The 25,218-nt window shown below is 43.0% G+C and overlaps 1 protein-coding gene across 1 annotated transcript in view; it reads left to right on the forward strand.

Moving 5' to 3' along the window:
- The window catches only part of luna, a 29,828-nt gene extending 6,076 nt beyond the window's left edge, over positions 1-23,752 (forward strand). Inside the window, exons 2-4 of the mRNA XM_070994669.1 lie at positions 14,619-15,906; positions 15,979-16,125; positions 22,930-23,752. Of these exons, the coding sequence (XP_070850770.1) occupies positions 14,619-15,906; positions 15,979-16,125; positions 22,930-23,105 (1,611 nt within the window). The 3' untranslated portion in view covers positions 23,106-23,752. The remainder of the gene's footprint in view (positions 1-14,618; positions 15,907-15,978; positions 16,126-22,929) is intronic.
- The last annotated feature ends 1,466 nt before the right edge of the window (positions 23,753-25,218 follow it).

Below are 25,218 nucleotides of genomic sequence, written 5' to 3' on the forward strand. Positions count from 1 at the left end.
TGAATTATTTTCGTTTTGTCGAGGACTCTTCATATCGGGCATTCGGACTGCGGTCTAATATGCAGTTAGTAAATATAAATTTTCACTGACAGCATCGACTGAAAACGAAAAATTTAAATTGCACAAGGGCAAGGGAGATGCATTTGAAAATATTCACTGAGGTCGCTGCACATATTTCTGGCATATTTCCATGTTGACCCATAAATATTTGAAATGCTTTGATGCATTTTACATTTGTATCTCCATGGCTCTCAGCGGCATCCTTTCATTCGATTTAATTATTTAGGTTTTAGAATTTTGTGCAATCCGGTAAATAGTCCTTTATCTAGGGCGTTGGCTGAAATTTTAATGGCTTTCATTTTTTATGCTTTTGAATTTAAATGATTTGTATAGATGGGAATTTTTATACACAAAAACGTATCTAGATATACAGCCATAGCATTTTATTTGCAGGGGTAAAATGCATAAGATTACCAATGAAATTCGATATAGGCATTATATACTATTTTGAGTGAGTATTATTTATTTTCTGTGTTTTCAAGTTGAGATATCTTCAAATTTATTCCCCAATTTATTTCTTAATTGGTCAAGCCGGTCGGCCTGAGTTCTTGCACAAATAAATATTCTTTTATTTATTCTTAATTAGTTTTTGGGGACTGTGACATTTTTGCCTTTTTTGCCACAGTTTTATCTTGCGATTTCTCAGAACTTTTCCTGTAATTAGTTTTCCTCTCTGCCGGCAGTTCATAATATTATTCCACATGTCTGTGAAATGCCTGCTGCGTCCCTCAGCAATTGTCAAATGCAAATGTTGTGCATTTTACTTGGCTTTGCTGGCCCACAATGCCATTGTCATGTTGGTGTTGTTGGTTCAGGTTCTCGTTCAGGTTCTGGCTCTGTTTCTGCTGCATTTTCCCACTCGCAAAATTACCTTTTTGCGTTCTACCGCTGTCATGTGGCTGCTTTTCCACTGGCTGTCGCCGTTGTCGCCGCACTTAATTTATGGCATTCGCTGCTTGCCGCAAGACCGGGAAAAACAACAACAACAACAGCAGCAACACACAGTCAGTTGGAAAATTTTACAAATTTTTGGCACACGGTTGCAACAACAATGGCAATGACAACGGCAATTGCCGCTGCGGTTTGTTCTGCCGCAGAGAAAAGAAGGGAAAAGCGGGTGGAAAAACGGTTGGAAAAGCTTAGTGCTAACAATGAAATTTGCTAGAATGCCAAAGGCATGCTAAAAACGTAATTACCATTAAATTACACCCCGTATTTGGGGCACTCTGCTGCCTGGCTACGTGACTGTGCCTCAATCACAATTGATTTAACTCACCTGAGTGGCAGGCGAATCGAGAGTGTTTCTATTAGTGGTATTTTGACAGTTTTCAGTTAACGCCACAGCGGCCAACGCAGCGTGAAAAAATATGCACTCAATTAATTTTCGGGCAAAAGTGTTGCCACGAAAACAATAACACCCAGTACTTTTCCGAGCGTGAACAATTTGCTGTATTGTCCTGGCAAACAGCTGAAAAAAAACCAAAAAAAAAAAACAAGAGAAAAGCAAAGCATCACATTGCATGAAATGCTGACTGAAACTTTCACTTTGGCCATAGAGCCAGAAACCGAGAACGAGCTGCTGCTGAGTTTCAAAAAACAATCAGAAAATGGCAAATTGCACATTTCCGCATGTAAATGCATACATATACACACAAAGAGTGGGGGGGGTGGTACTTGGGGGTGTAATACCCCCCTTTTTGGCTCATTTCTGTTTTGGGGTTTCCTTTTTTTCCGCCCCTCGTCAGACAAACAGCTAAAAACAACCGCAAATTGTTGAATTTAATTTTCATTTTGGATGTATTCCAATTTCATCAACTCGACTGCGAACCCGCATTTTCGCCTGTGTGTGTGTGGGTGGGTGCAATACAACTTTGCTTTGCCAAATTGCTTTCGCTGCCACCGCTGCGTATACGTAATATTTGTTAACAGGGCGAAATGAAAGCCAACAAAAGCCAGCGAAACGAAAGTGGCGGCAGCAGATCCATTGCGATTGCCTTTGGCAGGACAAGCATAATGTGCAATTACACACTTCGTACTCGTTTTCTGGCGGCTCCTGCCTCTCTAGTCACGCATAAGTAACGCGTCCATAATTTCCCCGTTTTGGCCCACATTTTGGCCAGGAGCACGCTCCTCCAAATGCGCATCCACATTCGCATCCACATCCAAGTGCCACATGCCACGTAGCTGGGCCACTTGCTGCTGGATGGCGGTTCATATATGAGTGCGACATGTTTTGAATTTATGCCGCGGACGTGCAGAACTTTAGCCCTCGTAAAACTATGGCCAAGAATTAGGGCCCAGAGCTGGAAATCCGCTATCAGTGGTAGTAATGCCCTGCCTTCTTGCAGTTAAATCTGGATACTTGTTTGATTTAAGTTTTCCTTATAATTCATCTTTTTACTTGGGTTTCTTACAAAGTATTTAAGAAATAAACTTCATCACTGCAATGAGTTGCCCATGAGTCGTTCGTAGTTTGGAAAGGGTTATCATAAGTGCTTGCTAAGAAAATTATCAATTTTCAATAAAAAACTGAGAATAACAACCTTTTTTTTAACTTAGAAAATGTGCTATGCCCTATATAATGGTTTAAAAAAACAAAAAAAAAAACAAAAAACCTATAAATTGATGATATTTTAGTGAAAATTAGAAAATTGTATTTCAACCCAATACTTATAGTTTCCCAAAAATTGGATGTGCATTGGATAAAATTTGAAAACTGTAACTAAACAGCAAGATTTAGTTATTTTATTTATTATTTTAATTAAAAACGAAAAAAAAGAATATCCCATTATCATCTCACCTTTATAAATATTACCTTCATCTCCGATATTTGGCAGTGCTCTATAACATGGTTCTTTGTCTCTGGGACGGAACGGCGGACTCTTGATCGAGTTGGAGCTGCGAGCTGCGGGAATTGCATCAATTGCTGCCACCTTTTGTTGTCGACACCTGGCCGAAGCCTTTCAGCGCCATTCAGTTTACCTTTTCGCATATTTTTTATGGCCATCGATCAATTTAATAATTCTTTTTCGGGCAGCGAAGCGCTGACGACGTCCATCAATTGTTGCCATCGAGCGGGGTAATGGAAACTGGGGGGGTTTTGGGTGGGTAAAGTGGGGTTTCGGGAAAGCCCTTCCTCAACAGATGCGCCATTACAGGGCTTTTTCTTTTTTACCCTTCGTTTTTTTTTCTCTTTTTTCCCAGTCACTTCGTTCTCGCTTTTGTTTCAGGCGAGCGTTTTTTTCCATATGGCTGCGTTGCAATGTGTCCTCGTAATTTATTCCTGTTGAGTGCCATGTGCGAATTATTGTCAGCGATTTGTTGCAAATTTAAGGTATTAAAAAGGCTTCGACGGGCTACAGAGAGCGAAAAAATGTCAAGGATCCATACTAAATGAATGATAAATGGCGAATGGCAAGGGGATAAATTCCCAATGGAGTTTGGCTTTTCCCTTGACTTTACGTATACAAAACTCGTGATGAATGTTCATTTGTGAATTGTTAGCATTTCGATTCAATTACAGCAGCCAGGGTCAGGTGAAAGTGGGTGAAAATAACAAGCTCCCACCGGCAAACGCCAGCCCACACCTAATGCATAATTTATTTGCCTTGTACATTTGGGTCGCAGCATAAATCAGGGCCAAAAACAGCAGCCGAAACATAAAAGAAAGCAGGGCAGAACAACGAAAATTATATTCTATATAAAAATCCGGGCTAACAGAGCTGTAAAACCCATTAACAATTACGCGCTGCGTTTTGGTCTTGTTACGGATTGCGGAAGGCCCCGCTGTTGTTGTCAACCTTTTTGGGGGTTTTTTTTTGGGAGGGGGTGGTGAAAAAGAAAAGCGGGAAAACCAGGTCCCAGAATGATAACCTAATTAAGTTGGGGGCGCACCTTTTTCCAGGCTTTTTCTCGGCCCATCCGAACCACTTCCCTCTACTTCTCACTACAAAGAGAGAAATTTAACAGGCAAGGCGACAATGTCAAAAGCGAAATGGAAACCAGGCCAAAAGACGCCATGTTTTCGGCCTTAAAGTCTAGCTCCTGTTCGCCGCCTTTCGCACCACTTTCCACTTTCTCTCCGGCATACGCGTTTTTAATTTCCCCACAGTTTATCTGGGCTGCCATTCAATGCCATTTCATTTACTTCCGTTTCATTGGAACTGCCCTCTATCGGCCTTCTCCCCATTTCCCTCCTCTTTTTGGCCCTTTTGGCTGTGGCTTGTAATTGCTAATATCCGCTTTTAATTAAGCAACTTCCTTTTCAGCATTGCGGTCCGGCGGACTGTGGCTATCCACCTCCCATCTTTCTCCTTTTGGCTTTGGGGTTTCTTTTCCATTTGTTGGGCGGTATAAAAATATATATGTGTGTGTGAACCAGAGTGTATATTTTAAATGTATACGTATTTTTTGGCGCCCTTTTCTCCTTGCCTTTTGGCTTTTTGTGCATACCAAAGTTCGTGGGGTGCGCTTTTGACCCAAAACTCGTGCATTATTCAGCTTCTGGCCGGGCTTAAAGTGCGGATATTCCGTTTCAAGGGGGGGGGGGGGGCACTCTTTCCCCTTCGAGAGCCTCAATTAGTCGACATCGACATAGACATCGGCATCCATGGCGTTTTGTAATTTCGAGCACTTTTATCTAAATAACCGCATTCAATGGTGCATGCAGCAGCGGCCAGAAACAACAGGGCTAAAAACGAGAATGCCAGCTGGCCAATGGCCGATGCTCTGTTCTCGTTGGCAATAAAGTTTCACGGAGCATATCAATTGCTTGCCCTGCGGCTCGCGTGGCCCATCCCCTGGATTTTCATCCCTTTTCCGTATGCTGGTGGAAAATGTGTAAAACGAGCCAAAACAGCAACAGAAACAATGGCTATCTGCAAACAGCAACCGGCTTGATTGGGGTCAATTCAACATTGCAACAACATCGGTAGGAACACATCCTATCGTTCGATTTTTGCCGTCTGACATTGTGGTCGTTTTATACCCTTTTTTATTGCATTGCCCCTGTCTGCCGGCCGGGCTTTTCGTTCGTTTTGGTTGTCTCGGCGTTTTGTTGTTCAATAATCAACACCCAGGGCTTCGGGCAGGCTGCAGCTGTTGGGAAAACTAAAAAACAAAGGTTCAAAAAACACGGCAGGCAGCGAAGAATTCCGGTATTTGTGGTTAAAAAATAGAAAAGCGATGAGGGGTGGTGGGCTGTAGCCAGGTGGACAGGTGAAAATTGCCGCAAAAATAGCCGTAAAAAAAGCAATGTGTAGTTCGATGGCTAAAAAAAGGCAGTCGAATATATGTAACTTTGTGTCAAGCAAACAGCTCATCTCCGGTTTCACAGCCAAAGTTGCTCAAATAAATACTGAATGCCTTGGTGTCGACGAGTCAGTAGTGCATTAATTAAACTCTGACCCCCAAACAACACCTGTCCTAACGGCCCAACACCAACTCACCTTTTGAACCCACATTGTTGGCACTTAAGCGCCAGAAAGTAGGCTCAATTGTATTTGCAATTTCGTTTTAATGGCCATGTGGAGCAGCAGCTTTGGAGCCATGGTTTCGGTGTCGGTTTCGTTGGCAGTGCAACAACTAATCGGCTTAGAGCTGCTCTTGGCCAACTGCATAGGAAATGCAGGGGATGGTCGGGAGTGCACTGGAAAAAAAAATGCCATATCAAATTAAGTTCAAAAGCCTGTTGTTCAAATATGAAAAGCAATTTATTTAATTAATATCAATTTTACCTGAACTAAAAGAGGACAAATCAAAAAATTATAAATAATATTAAAACATTACCCAGCAAAACCAGAGAGCATTATTTAATGATACTTTATAAATTTACTATGGGTATATCATATTGATATTTAGAATTTTTCTCCGTGTATTGGTCACTTGGCCGGCCAATTCAGCCCGAAAAATGTTTTGGTTTTGTGCAACACAAATGGGTAAATCTCTCAAGCTGTTTTGGGATATCTATTTTTTCGGGGGGCTTTTGACTAGAATTGAATTTTGATGAGCTTAGATTTGGTTGGGCTTAGATTTTCCAGTTGTTAATTGCCGGGGGTTCAATGGACACACCAGTTGCACGGGCGCAAAGTTTGTGGCAACAATCGGCTCACACGCTTTTCTATGGCTTCACCTGCTGTGAGTGCTTTGGTTTTCTATTTTCAGTTGTGTTCTTTTTTTTACCCCTCTGACGATTTACTACGAGTGGATGGTTGCCCTGGCAGTAAAGCTGAGAAAACTGCAAGCTGATACGGCTGTGCACTCAAGGAAATCAATGAACGGAAAGTTCTCTTCCCATCTGAACCTGAACCTGAATCTGGCCCATATGCCAGGTGATACCAGAGGATACTACCTGTTGCTGCTGCCATGGCAATTACTCAGGTTTACGATTCATTAAATCTTTATGTCGCCGACACATAATGGATTAAAAACGAGTGCTGATGAATGCGAATGAGGCGATGGCGCAGCATTTTGTTACACAATTTCTGGCTCCTTGGTCCCTGTTACACCTGTTACGGCTTTTATATTTCCTACTTTCGAGTCCTTTTGCCTTGGGGCGTTTTTTTCCCCCTGTTAAATGGAGTGCAACTAATGGCCACTTTTATGCGAGTGTCGGCTTAAAGACAACGGCTTAGCCGCCTGTATCCTGCGGTTTCCTCCTTCCTGATCCTTTTTTTCCGGCAGGACTCTCTCTCTCCCCTTTCTGCAGGCAAAATAGAATTGCAAATGCGAACTGCAAAGCGGTCAAATATTTGCCAATTTTTGGATGGTCGATGTCAACTGCAGCATTTGGCGCAATTCTCGCATAAATTTTGCACACCGAAATGCAGGAAGCAGCCCCCTTTTTTTGCATCCTCCCCCTATGCAAATGTGTGAGGGGTGGGGGTTTTGGGGGTTTGGGGGTTTACAAACCCCCTGCACTGCGTGTAAATGAAATGTAAGCAGTGTCGCATATTTCATGACACGCTGCATAAAATACAATCGTATTTTAGTTAACGAACAGGCTACAAGCTCCACTTTTGTCCCAGGAATTGCCTCTTCTTCCATGGGTATGCAAATTTTGGAGGGGATAAATGGAGGCTTGCTAACTGAACTTTATGGCCATGTTACTATCTTATTCCTTGGCGCTCTTGTTACGTAATCTCTTCTGCCAAGGGAAGCGTGAAACTTTGTCCATTTGCTGTTCGTTCTGTTGGTTCTACCAGTTTTACATTCAGGCTGGCAACTTTTCTGGGGCTACTGGTCACACACAGAAATGTTGTTAAGCTTGTTGCCATTATTTGATTGTCCCAGCTACAAAACTTGACCTTAAACCCGGTTGTTTAGTGTAATTTCATTTCATTTGGCCTACTCCCAGCCAAAATAGTTTTGGCAGCAATTAAGTTTTCGGGACACGGACACATGTTGCTGTTGGGTAAAGCAAAAAGGGGGATCCCCCATTTGCCCATCTTATATTATTACTTTTATCGTGCGACATTGTCAGTGGGAGAAACCTGCTTTGTGTACAAATTTCCTATTTATGTTGGGTCACCAACTAAGTTCCATTCTGCCAAACGGCAATCGATGAATTGAGCCGATAAGCCCTCGCTAAACACACACACACACACACACACTCCCCTTAGTTATATAAAATGAAACATTTTTCGGTTTTTGTGCACAGACAAAATGCGTTGTTAAACATGTTTTGGGTCAATATCATAAGCCATGATAGTTATAAGCCACAAAATGTTAGACAAACACTTAAGCAGACACTGAAAGATTGCTGCGCGGGGGGTTTGGGATCGGGGGAATCAGCACAAAATCCATTCAATGCCATAATAGACACAGAAAATGTTCCACCTTCGTTTTTGGTATGGCAGGGTGGCTTTCATATGGTCTGCCGTAAAAATGAAAACCACAGAAATTGCATTTTTCGTCTCGACAGTTTTGTGGGTTTCCCAGAAACTCAGACAACCCAAAGTCGTATCTCTCTGTGTGTGTGTGCTTATTTTGTCATTTACTGGTATCCCTTTTAATGCGACCCAAAAAAAATTAGTTTTTATTGTCGCACAAGGACGACAGGCAGCTGTAGTAGTGCTGGGGAGTTCAGTTATTAAGCTTTTGTCTTTATTTTATACGTTTTACAATCTCTGTGTCGTTGATGACACCCCCTTATTCCTGGGGATCAGATCCGTATCCCATTCCTGGAACATCCTGGACATGTGTGCGGTCCTTTCAATTGAATGTGTGTGCGCATTTTGTGGCCGCCCCTCAATGTGTTAAATAATTTTGTGGGCCTCTGTGTGTGTTTTTTGGGTTCATGGCTTATGATTTCGATTCCGATTTCGATTTTGATCACAATGAACGAGCCTTGTTCTCCAAATGTAATTGCCTGCTAAGTGGATGTAGACGGAGGGCGATGGTCAATACCATCGATTGTTTCGTTCTCGAAATGGTTACTGAAATGTGGCTGCAACTCTTAATTGCAACGGAGTGACCACACAAGCGCATTTTCCCAGCCAGTCATGTGAAAATTGTGATTGTTTCTGGCTCTCGATTTAGCCAAAGCCGTAGCAGACCAAGCAGAACAGGCCCGATAAGCTGTGACAGAATTTTAAAGTTGACGCCTTCCCCGACTTTAATGCCGCAATATGGACCACAGCATAGAAACACAGGGCCGTTAATAAAGCTCAATTTTGGTTACAGCAGCAGGGTGGCAAAAAAAAGCAGGGGAAAAAAACAAAGTAAAATGCAAATGAAATTGGCTATGGCTTTGACTTTGAGTTTGGTGAGGGCGCGAGTCGCTACTGGGGAGTGCGTTAAATTTATTTATTATCATTGTCAGCGTCATCATTTGGCCAAAGTGTCATTTAGGCCGGGCCAAGGCGGCAACATGCCGCAAAATGACAAAACGAAGCGTAAGGCGGCAACAAGAAGAGCCATCGCAATTTGCCACTGCCGCACAAATAACATCAAGTTCAAAGCTAATGGCGGGGGCAGACTGAAAGTGGGGGGAGCCAAGGACCTCGTAATCGAACCCAGGCAGGCAGGATCTGCCTCGGAAAAAAAAAGCGGAATAAGGAAGAAGACCGAAATCGTAACGAAAGCGAAACGGGGCACAATGCATGTGGCAAGTGGCAAGTGGAAAGTGGCAGAATGTTTGTATAGTCAGGAGAGGCCACTGCCGATGGAGGAGGGTTGGAAATAATGTACGCATTAATTCCTCATTTAAATTCAGCGGCGCGTACAACGCATTAGTTGCCCCGCTCATCCCCCCTTCTTACTACTTTTTCTGGTGGCACACACTTTTCCAAGGGGCGACACTTTTGGGCTTCTGGAGCTTCTTTGAGAGTCCTTCGATTGCCTTAAAAGCTGAAAATTCCGCCCACGGCGAAAGTGATCTTCCTGCGCGAAGCAGCTCGAGGTCCTTTCAAGCAGAACTACTTGTGTGCCAAGTTGCTTTCCGAAATTAGCATAATGCCTGGAATTATGCAATGCTTTTCCCAACTCTCTCCAGCTCAGTTGCTTAAGTGCACTTCGAACCCGAAAACAAACAAACAAAGCAACAAACTGACAACTGGCAACTGCAGTGGGTTTGGGTTTTCTCCAAAAGGGCAGGTCAAGTAAATCAACGCATTACACTTTGTAATGTGGCTGAATAAACAGGAGGAGAGTGAGGAGACTTAAGGACTGGGCAGCGTGTAAGTGCAAATGCAGTGATAATGCCAATAATTCAATTATCCCGCTGCGTCCTGGCCCCCTTTGCCTGTCACCTCTTAGCCAGAAACCAGTAGCCAGGAGCAAGGAACCATCAGCCATCAGCCACCCGCTGGCCCACAGCTCCTTGTCAGGCTTATTGTTATTGCCAAATCGAGTGACTAGTGACTGGCTGATATTGTTGCTGCTGCACTTACAACTCCACAGATTGCAGCCACTTTCTGCTCTCCCCCGTATTAAGAAGTCACTTAGCTGACAGCCAGATAACAAGGAGCTGCATCACCATCGCCAGGGATTCTCAGGGTGGGAAATTCTGGAAGCTGCGCAGCAGGACGTAAATTGAAAACAATAGTTGCAATCCGAACGACACACGAAACGTATCAATCTGTGTGTAATCTCCAGACGTGTGTGTATAGTGCATATAAATATGTAAGGCGTATAGTGCAATATGGCCAAGAAGTTGACTGAAAGTGTGAGCCATAACACCGTGCATTAATTACACCAATTTATGGAGCAGTCAAAGTTTTTGAAAGGCCTCTACAACTATGCTGAGCTACTTCTATGGAGAGTTTTGGCGCCTGAACAGGGACTCCAAGTTTGCCACTATGGGTAAATAAAAAACATTTAAGGGTTCAATTAAATTCTTACTTTTAAATATTATTATTTGCAAGAGAGATACTCTATAATACCCTTGCATTGTCTTGCACTTATCAAGTGGCGCCCAAACAGGAACCTCAAATCTGCTTCTATGAGCAAATGTAAGAATTCGAATGACTTCTACTATGAGTACTTTTAAATGTGATTCTTTTAAAGATTTTAAATAGAGAGATATATTATCCGTTTGGTTTGTTTTTTATAAGACAACCAATTTGTAACTGGCGCCCAAACAGGGACCTTAACCCCAACAAAACATGTTTTGAGCAAAGAGCATCTGAATGTCTTCAATGTGATCTGATACAAAGTGCTTATATCAAATGGACCAGTGCCGTCTTAAAGTGCTTTCCTCGTTTCCACTTCGGGTGGCATTAATTGTCGGCATAATTTCATTACGTTTCGTTCATTAAAACTTTCAAAATGGAGGCTGCCTGCCTTCAAGACACAAATGAAAAACGGAAAAATCGTTCGTGAACATTTCCCCGAGGATGAGGACTTTGGTCTCTCTCCGGAATTATGGCTCATTAAATGACATAATGCAGGAGGAGAAGCCGAAATTGTATTTGTGTAGCGTTCTTTTCGGTGCTGGCAGATGCTCATTGCCTTTGGAATCCTGAATCCTGAATCCTGGGTCCTTTTGCGTTTTTCTGTAACCGCAAGGCGATTGCCGCCCGCTGGCGTTGGCTAATGTCTTTCTAATACACAGACACGCACCAAGGAGACACGCACACACACGCATAGACTTGGGTTGGGAAATCGCAGCGGGACAACCAGGACATCCAGGACACTTTGCAGACATGTGCCGCATAATAGTCACGGCTTGATTTCTCCCGCAGCCTCGGCTTTTCCTCGAGGCATGCGTATGTTCCTTAACTGCCGTTGCGTCTTTTTCAATTACACACATAATTAAATATGTTCCGCCCACCCAGGCCGGGTTTTCGGGGGCGTGGCATCCCGCGGGGATTGCCCCCAAAGCCAGCGTTATTTTTCATCCCAAACTCGTAGATGTGGTTGTGGATGTGCCAGCAGGCAGACAAATACTCCAAATCTCTCCCAATTGTGCGATATCCCCAGCCATCACATCGCATTTGTGGACTTTAATAAACATGCTAGATAATTAAATTTAATCGCATGCTTTTATTTTACATTAGCATGTGTGGGCACACACTTCCAGGCCCGGAAAAATGACAGACTCTATTTGCTGTGGCCAAATTCAATTTGCCACCAATGTCCTGGATCGCTTGGTCCTTGGGCAAACATTTCATTTCATCCGGTTTTGCTCAAAATTCTATTTGCTCGAACCCCCCCCACTCACACACACACACAATGGGAGTTCTCTTCAGAACTCAAATGCTCTAGACTAGGCAAACAGTTTGTGGTTAGATAATTGCAAAAATTTAAGGATTTCGTGAGGTTTTTTTTTATACCATGGCTTCAAGTTCCCATTGTGGTGGCTCAGTCATCAGAGCTTTTTCTATAATTTGTTTAGCTAGAAAGTGGGGATAACATCCCCGCACTCTGTATCTCTGTATCTGAATCTGCAAAATCTCCCCAGCCTGTCCGTCCCGGTAATCTGTGAGCCTATAAATTTATGCCGAAATATGTCTATTCCTTTGCCCCATCTTGTCAAAATCTGGATTCCACTTTGCCGGAGGATATAAATACAATTTGCAGGTTTTAATAACCGCAGCTGTCACCACATCGCCTAAGTGCAGCGCATAAACCAGATCAGAGTTAAAACACAGACCAGAAAGTGAAAAAATAGAAATGGGGAAATGGAGAACCACAATTTAGGATCAGAAACAGGACCAGGAATAGAAATGGAAATGGAAAACGAGACCGAAACATAAGGCAGACGGCAAATAAACGCCACGGAAATGAAGATTTTTATGTGGCCCAAAGTGGAGCGACATAAATTGCTGGCAAAAAGTGCGCAAAAGTGTTTTGTTGTCACCCTCGCACCAGTTAAATAGGGCAAAAACCCCGTAGTACCACACATCCAGGGGCGGGCAAATAAATTTCTATTAAACACAAATGAGCAACAGAAGAGGGAAAAAAACGAAAAGTTTTTCTAAGAAAAGTAGAAAAGTTTTACCCACCCACACACACTCACATGACAGAAAAATGTTTTCTTCCTTCTGGCCAAAAACTTTGGGCCAACAATAATTATGTTGATTACAACAAAGAGGCAACTTTTGCCCTCTTCAATCTGCCGCCAAGGGTTCCCGTTTTGCTGTTGTTAAGGGCTTAAGTAGGAAAACCCGTCAATATCCATAATTATATACATACGCACACGTTGTTTACGGGCATTACGGGCTTATTACTCAACGTGGCTACCGAATTATTTCCCATAAAACCCACTAGTCTGCTTAGTACCGTTTAATCTGCGCTTTCTTGCCGGAAAATGTAGGATCATAAATTATTTAGCCACATTTGTAGATTAAAGCCGATGAAAGTCGGCTCTGCATTTCGAAATGGACGGTTAGCAAGTGGTTGCAATTAGATTTTGCACTTATCAATAATACTTCGGATTTTCAAACCCATTTTGCCTGCGGTTTTCAAATTAATTAAAATGCCTGCATTTAGTTGTTGGCCAAATTCTAACTAGCCAAGCGCTTTTCACAACAATATCAGCCATCCTGGCAACAGCACTAATTATCCTAATTGCCGAGCGTGAGATAACGCATCATAATTAGCTTGATAATTGTGTTTTAACATGGCGAACTGCTGCGCCATATTGTTTTAGCCAGCTGTAAAGGTTGTGTGTGTGTGTGTGTGTGTGTTGCCGGCCAACTAAGTTGGCTTTGTTTTTTATAAATTGGCCCGGACCTGAACTGCACACCCGCTGGCCATCAATCAGGTGCTCCAAGGTGGGGGTGTGTATCTACATGGGAGTGCTTGTTTGCCGGCAGCAATTTGAAAGTCGCGTCTAATCTTTGGCCTGTTGGCTCACGTGATTTGTTTGCAGCATCGCTGGGGGCAGCGAAAGCGGCAGCGCATAAATCAAAATGCCATTTTTGATAGTACTTCCCCTTCTGCCACCTGGAAAAGCCAGCGCAAAAACCCCCCGAAAACAATATATCAAATTGCTTTTGCATTGCGCGCATGTAACATTTTATTTAGATTTCTGCTCAAAGATTGCCCCCCGCCTGCGTTGTCTGAAGGAAAATAAAGGAAAAGGAAAAGCGGGAGGAAAATGCAGTAGCAGCAGCAGCAGCAGCCGCCCATTAATCATGCATGCTGTATGTTTTGAGGCCAAAACCGAAAGTCTAAGCCCGATCCGAGGACCCTCAGCCATTATCCCGATTCATAAACCATTATAGTTTTCCCTGTTCTCCGCTGCTTTGTGAAAAGGGTTGCTTCTTGCGGGAAATTTATGTGTTGCAATTATTTTCTTGAAATAACACTTAAAGTGATTTACGCGGCGGTCATGTGTGAGTGCCGGAAAAATGGTCAAAGGGGGATTACCCTTTCTTTGGAACCTTTCTGCCCATCTAGCTGCTTATTCCGTCTCATTGGCTTTGCATCGCACTTAATAAGATTTGTTGGCACCCCCAATCAAATTGGAATGCCCGAAAAAGGTTCCACCATACAAATGGCCGTGCAAATTGCTCTTCATATGTTCAATTTGTGGGTGACTTTAAAAGGGGGGCACGTACATATATGGGGTATGTACCCCCACCCCATAAAGTTGGCACTCGCATATTGAAAGCGTTGCATCAAAGGGGCGTGGCAAGTGCCGACGGCTTGTTTGCAGTTTGCTGTTTACCATGCGTACACCACTTGCAACGAGTTGCCAAATGAGTCCGCTCGAGTGGAGCGCAGATCAAAGGAGTCGCCCGGGGGTGGTGCCCACCTGGACCACCCACCTGACCCACCTGGACCACCCATCCACCTGTTTCATGTGCACTTAATTGTCGCCTCCATTAAACTATGGCGGGCGCCCGAAAGTATGCAACTGGCCATAAATTCAGTGAGCAAAATTATTACCTGTAATTGCGGCAGGCATAAAGCATAATTTGAAATTTATGTTTATGTTTTTGGCCGCGAGCAGCGTCCCTAAATTATCGGCTTAATGTGCCCGAAAATTCCGGCAATGTGTATGGCCGGCAAATTGAATTGGTCCATAGCTACAGCATCCATTAACCCCTAAACGCCCTAATGGACCGACTTTCATGAACTTTCCCCTTCTTTTCCCTTGCTTTTTGCAGACCTGCTACGAACTGGAACGCTATCTGCGGGATGAGCCCAAGCTGCAGAAGAAGATACACAGCAATCTGGACAACGCCTGGGACATATTCTCCACACCCGCCCGCCTGCTCGAGGAGCTGAAGATCAAGGAGCAGCACCTGGACACGATCTCGACGACCTCCTCGGTCTCGTCCAACTGCTCGGGCATCTCCTGGGACAGCAATGGCTCCCAGGCGCTAAGCTGCTCGGTGCTGGTGAAGCAGGAGAGGATCGACGAGGAGGACGACGAGGTGGGCTGTGACGACAAAATGGGCGTGTTGCTCTCGGCACCGCCCTCGGCCATTTCGCCCAATCCCAGCATCGGCAGTGCGGGCAACATGACGCCCACCAGCAACAGCAATAGCAATATTAGCAGCAGCAACAGCATCACCAGCAGCAACATCAGCAGCAGCAGCAGCGGCAACATCATTGCCAGTCCGCTGAGCAGTCTGGGCAGTGGCAGCACCATCACAGTGAGTTCCCGCAACAGTTCCGCGCCGGGCATCAAGGTGCGAGTGGTCCAGGCCAAGAGCAACTCCAGATTGCACCTGGGGCATGTCCAGGACTTTGTGCTGCCCACCCTGACGCCGCCCTCCTCGCCAGAATCCAGCCTGCGCACCCACAACTATGCCCAGCAGCTGGAGGCCAACGATCTGGCGGCACTGATACAGCAGCAACAACAGCAGCAGCAGCAACAGCAGCAGCGTCAGACACAGCAGCAACATCCACATCCACAGACGAGCAACTCCACACCCGCAACAGCAATCCTGCGATTCACCAGCCAGAGCAATCCCACAATGACGCAACTGCAGCAGCAGCAACAGCAGTTGGCCGTCCAGCATTTGAGCATATCGCCACAGGCCCTTGGCAGCAACTCGCCCAAGAGCAGCAATAGCAGCAGCAGCAGCAGCAGCACTAGCAGCAGCAGCAGTAGCAGCAACAGCAGCATTAGCAACAGCAATAGCGGCAGCAGCAGCAGCAGCATCAGCGACCAGCCAACACACAGCAACATTCCGCGCAGCACCATCGTCCGATTGACAACGGCCAACGGCAAGCCAGGAGCCGCTGGAATCAGTCTGGCCCGAGTCATTCAAATGCAGAACAACGGCAATGCCAATGTGGCCGCCGTGCTCAATGCCGCCGCCAACAGCAGCAGCAGCAGCAACAGCAACACCACCAGCGCCAGCAGCAACATCAGCAACACCACCAGCAATACGGCCACCACGCAGCAACAGGTGCTCTCGCAACGGGCCGAAAAGCCATCGAATGGTGAGTTTGGCCAACACTTGACACAGTTTTGGTCAGTCCTTAACCCAGAATTCTGTTTTTTCTTACCCCCAGGCTCCTCGAAATCACATCACCCCCGCCAACATCACAGCGATCACAGCCCGGACGCCAAGAGACGGATACACAAGTGCCAATTTCTGGGCTGCAAAAAAGTCTACACGAAGAGCTCACACCTGAAGGCCCACCAAAGAACGCACACAGGTGAGTGGGGGGTTTAGGTCCAAATATGAATGAGCTGAGTGCGGTGAGGAGATGTGCGACTGACAGATACGAATTTCCAACTGCCGCAGTCGGCAATTAAAAGCGTGTGCCTTGGGATGGGGGGAAAAACCTCACCTGGATCCCCCCACCTGCCGCTCCAATAAATCAGGGGCCTGCGACAACAATGTCCCCGACAGAATTCCCTGGGACAGGCAGGAGTGACATGTTGCATTGTTTGCCCGACACCGTCCTTTGTCCAGAGTCCCGAATCCCGAATCCAGAAACCAGAAACCATAGTCCACTTTCCACAGCCTTGCAGTCGCAGTCGCGGTGGGGAAAAGCGGGGAAAAACCAGGGTAAAAACATGCAATGGGCTGGATGACATAGGAATGGGGAGGTGGGGTGGAAACAGGATCATCCGGGGGTTTTTCGGGCACCGGCAATTGGGCACCAAAAACAACCTCATCGCCTGACAGCAGACGATGCTTGAAATTTCAATAAAAATCGCATAATTCAAACATGAAATATTGGTCACACACACACACATAGCCGGCGTTGAAATGTAATTTTATTACAACCACATTCGAACACGAGAGAGCAAATCTATTGATTTGTGGATGGGTGTGTGGCATGTAGTGTGCGTGCGGGCTTACAAGAGCTTTGCCAGCGAACACTTAACCCATAAAATAGAAAACCAAAATCCATTTCAAGTTCTGCCAAAAACTGGGCAAAAAAAAACAGTTTGCAGTTGTTGGCCAACAACGTTTGTGCGCATTCAGTCAAAATTCCTACACAGAAAGGAAAACTTTGGTGGTTATATCTTATTTCTATGATTTTTATGGAGTACTTAACTAAAAGCAAATGTTCATATTACGCTATTATTTATTTTATGTTTACACTAACAGAAAAATAGATCAGAAAACATAAATATCTGCATACTGAATTTAAAATGATTCATCAAATATTTAAATTTAACCAACAACATTGCGTTTCCTACAAAATATGTAATTCATGGTAGAAAATATTAGACCCGTTGTAAGATCTATAATTTTTAAAGACATTATTATCATACAAAAATATTTTCGTATTAAAATCAAAATTAAAGTTCTTAAACTCAACTAAATTTATTCATATGTTTTTAAAGTTGATGAAAGCCTTAGCAAGAAATATTTAAATAGAATAAAAATAGTTAGATTTCCCAAGTTTTTTTCTCTGTGTAGAAGAAGGACTCTGCTCTCGCTCCGCTTTATGAATTTTGGTAGAAGTAGAACCCCATTCTTTGTTTTGGCCTGTCAGTTTTTGTCTTGGGGAACCGAAGGGGTGGAACCAACAAATCATTTGGCACACACTCAAATGCCAGGCAAATGATTTTGCAATGCCTTTGCCAAGCAATTCAACCCGAAGATGGCTGACTTTCTGAGGCGATTGTTTCCCATTTAGCGCCGAATCGAATATACCCTGGATGAGGAATGGGTATTATGTGTGGATTTGTTTACTTATGCATGCAAGTGTTGGCATTGCCATCCCGAAGTCCCATTTGGCTCTTTGCAAGGCCAGCATGTTTTGTCGGCAAATGAAATTCGGGCCTGGGATATTTCTCACTCAAGTTTGTTTGTCCAGTGCCCCCAATGTTGGTCAAAGTTGCTCTGTTCTGGCCAAAATGGCCCCTTTGAAGGCGTGGTTATCATCAGCACATAAGAAAGATTCATGTGCAGCTCAAGGTTTTCGATCCTTACAGCCCCCCCCCCCCCCCCCCCCCTTCCACTTTGTGGCAAATGTCAACAGCAACAACTTTCTGTGACAGCCGCAGGATATTGCTCAATTTATAAATTTACTCTGGCCCCGGGCGGCGAGGCTTAACATTTTAATTAACATTGAATTCCGGACCTGCCTTGTTTGCCTTTGCCACAAGAAAGCCAAAAGCTTTTGGTTCAATAAAAATCCATAACAGTCAAAGTTTTTGCCCATAATTTTGAGTTTGTCTTGGCCAAACCAAAGCTACCAACTACTACATATAAAATCGCTCATCCGCCCTGTTTGCCCCATTGTTTTGTTGCCTCAACAGCTTTAAGTGTTAATTTTGCCAGGAAAACTTCCGTAGTTTGCCTTGAACCTGAGGACTTTTTAATTAATTACACATGTTCAACTACTGGGTAGTGCAGGAGTGCAGGGCAGATAGGAGAAACCCTTGGAGACCAATAAATCAAAAGCCAAGGTGTTGGCCCGGCGATAAGATTGAAACATTTGATTTGGCACCAAAAAGCGAGCAGGGCAAAAAACCATGGAGGGAAAAAGGAAAAATGTTATGAAAGGAGCTGGGTCGCAAAAAAGGAAAAAAAAAAGTAATTATTTTAATGATACCATGGAGACCAGGCGAGGTTTTTTAAATTAAAGAAAACCTAATGAATTACGTTTTTTGCATGGCAAATGAAGCTCAGCTCCGCTCGGCTCAGAGGAGAATTTCATTAGAGCGCCTAGATGGAGGATTCTTTAAATGTTTGTCGCATTTGAAAAACGGACGCATGCGAATAATTGATGACGAGCTATTATTTAGTTGCCAAACAGTGTCCTTGAACATTGCCATGGCAGTTTGGGCGGAACAGACAGTGAAATTAATTTGATTTGGGTTTTCGAGCGCACTTCCTGTGGCTTTCCAACCGTTTCCATTTGCATGTGCCCGTCGCCATTTAATTAGAAAGCCATTCAAGCACTCTGGCCACACATTCGCAAATATACTGCCCGGATATATATATTTATCGGCACAATTGAATATCAATTAAAACGACATTCGGCGAAATAAAATACTCCACCTCGCAAACTTTGGCCACAAACGATTTCAATTAGTTAAACGCAGGCGGCTATAAAAATGCCAAAGTGGCATGCAGCGAGAGGCGGGAAAAGCTGGGAAAAACCAGGGGAAAAAAAACCCGGGAAAACCGAGAAAAACGCCGATGCCGAAGCCGTTAAGAAAAGATTACAAGTGCAATCAAGTGAAAAGACGCAAACAGACCATAAAAATTGTGTTGAGTGCAAAAGCCGAGAAGGCATCGAGCAGCTCCATAAAAAGGCAAGCCACCGAGGAAAAAGGGATTCCTCCGCTTTTCCTCGTTTCCACTTTCCCACATCGCATGTCCCGTCGGAGCATTCTTTCCTATTGCAGGCTGGAAATTAAAACCCAGTGCCAAGTGAAATTTATAAAATATTAACTGGCTCCATTCGCTCGCCGCTCCTTTTTTGCTAAGCGACTGCAGTTGCAGTCGGTCCTCCTCCTTCTTATTGGCCTTTAAACAATTTACAAATGCTGGCTTTATGGCCTGCCACGGCCACAGAATCGCAGCTGAAACTATCAATATATATGTATATATATAGGGACAAACGGCTGAGGTTAAGTTTTAACTGCGTTCGGCTCAATAAATTAACATGGCGACGTCTCGGCGCGATTGGAGGAAATAAAAGCGGGCGAAAATCGCTTAACCCAGTTGCCGATTGGCTGGCTTTTTGGCCAGGTCCGCCGAGTTCCATCGCGGCTAACAATGTCAGCGCAGATGAGTTGCCATGAAAACTAATTAAAGGGCTGCCACAGAGCGGGAAAACCATCTTGTTCCACATGCGCGGCCATTGCCTACTTTTGGGCGCAGTAACGGCCAATATCCAGAGCAGGTCCTGAGTAATAGCCAACTATTGGGCCAGGTCCGCAGGGTGCGCCAAAAAGGGTAGGGAAAGGGTATACCGATTGCTTATAACAGCTATCTAAATGGATATGCATTATATTTTAACTTGAATTTACTCATTACCTTGGTGTGTTTATAAAGCAATCAAATACTTTTGGGCAAAAGCTCCTAATTAGTTCTCATTTTTCCTTTTAAATATCCCTTACACATAAAACCCTTCTCAACAGGTTTTATATTTCGCGCCCCCCCAAAAAAAGGGTATCCAATTAGTCAGTTATTGGCCCAACTCATACATTCTGTTGCTGGCCCGTTTCGGTTTCATTTCGTTTTTGGTTTCGTTTCGTTTTGCCGGGCCACTTCAATGGCCAGATAACACGGCCATTTTGGGTGCTTTATCGCTGCTTTTCCCCTTCGGATTGCCGACCACCCGCTGCCAGCTCTTTTGCCGTTTAAATGCACTTCAATACGAGACTCTTGGGGGTCGCATCCTAGATCTCTGGGCCTGCACTTTGTGCATTTGACGCTGATTTACACAGCCAGAGGTCTGCAAGGGAAGGCCCGGGAGATGGGGAGATAGTCAGGAACAGAGGAAAACTGATAAAGAGCGAGTGGAAGGGGGCCAACAAAGTGCCAAAGACAACGATATGTGCGAGTGTGCATTCGTTTATTTATTGCCAATGCTTCGATTCCCAAACAGTTCTGACAACATGCCAAAGTGCAAGTGGCACTCGCCCACTCACACTGGCATTATGCTCGCTAACATAAAGAAACTGCTAGCAAAGTGAGCATTCACCAATAAATTCACCAACCATATTAACAAAGTAGTCACCAACAAAATGGGAAGATACCCCACTTATCCACATTTTTCAAAATATTCTACAATTAGATTATACAACACAACTGTTATTAGATAAAGTCACATATTCACCAACAAAAACACAACAAAACATGTTAAACAGTGTCACAATTGATTACAGTTGCAAATTGAATTCCTAACACATTTCTCACCATATTCAACAATAAAATCACCAACGATTTTGTTAAGAAACAAAGCCACTCAACCATCGAAAACCTAACAAAGCTAAGTAAAAGGAGTATATTCGATACCAAGAATTACACCAACACTCACCAACGACTCACCAATTTAGATGCAACTTGAGCTATTTTAACAAATGGATATTCACCAACCAATAAGTTTAAAGATAAAGCCACATATTCATCCATTTATCTGCCAACAAAGAACCTAACAAACTATATACAAGAGGTATAATCAATGCCAAGAAATTCACCAACACTTTCACCAACACAGATACGACTTGAGCAATGGCCAAGTGTAAACAAATGGAAATTAAGACAGCCGGCAAGTCCAAGCTCCGGTCAACGGAAAAGGGTTGGCTGGGGAAAAATGGCTGGGGGAAAATGGGTGGAAAGCCGCAAGTGCATAATGTGAAATTGAGCACGGAAATATCACACATTTCCGCATGCATTAAGTTTTAAGCCAAGTCTATGTGTGTGTGTGTGTGTGGTATGCGTTACAAAGTTTTCCACTCAGCTTTATGCATTTTTCTTGGCTGTCGTCGTCTACTTGCCGGTTATCTCGCTCCATTTTCCTTCTTCGCTTATTTTTTTCCTGCTGCTCCAGCGGCGGCAATTTCCTGCCTCGGCTGCTGTTTGTCTTTTAAACTGAAATAATTTTCCCATTTTTTCCCTTTTCGGGGGTTTGGGCCGGGTTTTCGTATTTTTTCAGTGTGTTCTGGCACTGGCCGGCTTTACGCCCCGCTCTATTCAGGGTCTTTCTCGCTCTGGCCCTCGCATTTTTAGGTTCCGCTTTTATTTCTTTTTTTTTATTTTTTGCTTTGTGTGAAATTACAACTTCTGCATTTCCTTTTCCTTTCGGCTGGCTGGTTCTCGCCAGGACTGTGTTTCTGTTTCTGTTCCTGATTCGGATTCGGATTCGGATTCTGGCGCTGTTTTTGGTCCTGGCTCGGGATCCTGCTCTGGTTGGCTTTTGGCGCTACTCCGCTTGTATCCTTTGAGGCTTTTGGCACGCATGAAAAATGTTGGCAAAGGACCGCGCTTGGCACACCGTTGACGTCGACTTTAGCATCATTTCGTTTCGTTTCGCTTCGCTCTGCTCTGTTTCGGTTCGGTTTTAATTTTACAGTTTTTCATTTTTAATTGTCTTAAATTCCTGACTGTTTGTGCGTTTCACCCGTTTTACCCAGCTTTCCCCTAGCTTTTCCCCCCGCCCACTGTTTACTCATGTTTTACTTTATGCATATTTCTCGTCCGCGGAGCGCCAGCGTCGAAAAAGTTTTTTCATTTGGCAGGCGCGTGCTAAATAAAAAATGTTTCCCCAAACTCTGGCCCTTGCCTCCCAGAGCACGCATATTTATGCGCTTTATTGTTTGTGCTGCAGCAGCGAAGTAGCGGAGAAATTGCAGCCACTTTCCACTGCGGCAGCTTCGGGGCACTGAGAAAAAATTAGCATCAAATATATTATAAACTGTTTCCTAAGCACTGAGTTACTCAAATATTTTGGTAAGCTGCGATTAGACTTAGCACTTTTCAGTTTAAACTTTGTATCATCCTTATAAACAGACTGAAAAACTAAAATGTTCTAATCTTCTTCATCCGTTTTATATAATCTTACAGAAGAGTTAAAAAAATTGGGCAGACAAAATCACTTATAAGGGTAAAATTTCGGTGCCTAAAAGTATGCCACTTTAAGCCACATTAAGCTCGGAAACATAATGAATTCAATCAGAAAGGCGACTATCCTTTATTCACTGCATACTTTAAGGCACCTTATATAACATTTAAGAGTGATTTTAAAGCACTAGCGATTTGTATGTCACCCCCAATATTATGATTTTGTAAATGCTAAAATGTTAAAAAATCTAAAAACAATGGGAAGCTTTCGTTATTAAGAACCGGAGATTAAATGTTCTTAAGGGAGGAATAAAATTTAGAACTTAAGCGGTGGAATTTCGGAACTCTTGTGACTTTCGGGACTTGGATATGAATTTAATGCATCAACTTTTTGAGACATTTTTTTGTAGTGCATTCTAGCTCTAGCCATTTAAAATGCAACTTATTTAATAAGAGTTTTCCCCCTTCCCTTCCGTTTCAGGTGAGAAGCCGTACAAGTGCTCCTGGGACGGCTGCGAATGGAGGTTTGCGAGGAGCGACGAGCTGACCCGCCACTACCGCAAGCACACAGGTGCAAAGCCGTTCAAGTGCCGCAACTGCGATCGCTGCTTCTCGAGGTCCGATCACCTGGCGCTCCACATGAAGCGTCACATGTGAGGGGAGATCTAAGTCCATAGAGATCCCCGGAAAATCCAGAGGCGGAGGAAAGTATAAGGAGGAGTTCAGCGGAAACTGTGTGCCATCAAGGAACGATGAAAAACTTGCGTAACGCTAATCAAAACCACTTTAATCGTGGAGCAGAGAGGGGTGGATAAACAAAAATTGAGAAAGTTAAATCAAACATAAAAACAAAGAAAACATCACAACACAAGCACAAAGATGGAAATTCAAGTTATCCGATTCCGATTGATATTTGTGTTGCCATTATTGTCGCCGTTATCGTTTTCGTTATCGTATGGTTATCGTCGTTATCGTTTCAATTGCAAATTCGATTTGTTTCAATGCCTTGTTAAGTGTAAGTTTAAGCTATAGCAGCCTGATCGCATTTCCCCATTCACACCTAGCATTTAGCGGCAAGTTCTGAACAAACAGCAAAAATTGTGTACAATTTACCAAAGCTAAGCGATTTCTTTAATTAGTAAAGCAGCAACAAAATAACAAAACAAAAAAAAACGTAGTAATTAATTGAAAAAGAATATTTTTGTTTTCATAATGTGAACACTGCCAAAACGAAAATGTAAAAAAGAAAAAACAAACAAAAAAACAAAAACCTAAAAACTAGAAAAAATATTTGTAAATGTAAAGAGTTAATATAAATAATTAGTTTCATATGTCGGCATCAGCAAATAGAAATACAAATACAAGAAGAAGGTAAAAGTGCAAAATATGTTTTAAACAAAACAAAACACAAAACGTTAAAACTGCTTATTTTCTTAAATTAATTTTAAATGTAATTTAAATGTTGCCTAGGTCTGAATATCATTTCACCGCACCACTCGAAATTGGAAACCTATTAACATTAAATTTAATCAATTCCTAAATTACACTTCAATTCGTATTCGGAATTTGGCGAAAATGCAATTTTGTTAAACATAGCAACAAAATTGGTTTTCTAATGAATATACGTAATTATTTAATGTAAAAAATTTCTCTTATGCATTGCCTAAGTGATGGAAAGTATTACGAACACATTTTGATAAGTTTATCTAATTTAATCAAAATTTGTATTCTCAATCGAAAAACGAATCAAAATTTATATTCGACTTAACATACAAATTCTTCTTTATGTGCCTCATTAATTTTAATTGAATCAATTCAAAGCAATCAATTCCCCTTAGCAAAGCAACATTTTTCGGTATCCTCCGAGTTTTCGAAATCTTTTATATTTTGCGTGCTGAGTTTCATTTTGTAGTGTATCATTTCCTCATTCTTGTTTATAATGATTTGTTTTATTTTTAATTATTTTTAAATAAAGAAAAGTATGTGAAAAACGAATGTTTCCATGGGCTTATCATTTTCCACCAGCACCCCTCAGCAAATGAGACACGACATCAAAGTATACAACGTTGATCGAGAGCAATATGTGCGTATCGGTCAATCATTATGGTTTGTGTGATGAGAAATTCTGTGATCCAGAGAACAACAACAACAAAATAGCTAAGGCAAAGAAAAACAAATGAAAAATGAAAAACCAAAAACCAAAAACCAATGACAAGCAGATAATCAACTGCAAAAGCATACATGCACTAAAAAGCGAAAAAAAATGGGGCTAAGAGAGGGAAACTTTGCCAAAAAAATGCGAATACTCCCAAAAATGGAGCAAAGAATTTAGTTAAACTCTTTATATATATACATTTTTATGTAAATACGAACACAAAATACAGTTTGTCTCCTTTTTCTAGCTTTATTCTCACTGAATGTAGATGGGAGGAGAGTTTTGACGATTCTGAACTGCAATCGTTATCGATATCAATATGTACGTGTGTTGCTTGTGCTTTGTGTCATTTGAATGTTATCAAATTTGTATGTATCGATATATCATCAGATCAACGCGCCACAAACGGATAATCCCGATAAGGCCCCCAAGGGTCCCTTCCAGTTCCAGAATCCCGTTTGGCTTCCAAGCGAAAATTGCACTGAACAATACTTAATGATTACGTGAAAAATCCAAATCCAATACGATGTGTCAAAAATGCTTCAATCAGTTTAGTCTAACTTTTGAGAAAAACCAAAAAACCGAAAACCAAAAACCGAAACAGTAAAAAATAGA

This window comes from Drosophila suzukii, chromosome 2R, assembly GCF_043229965.1.
Source record: "Drosophila suzukii chromosome 2R, CBGP_Dsuzu_IsoJpt1.0, whole genome shotgun sequence".
Taxonomy (NCBI): domain Eukaryota; kingdom Metazoa; phylum Arthropoda; class Insecta; order Diptera; family Drosophilidae; genus Drosophila; species Drosophila suzukii.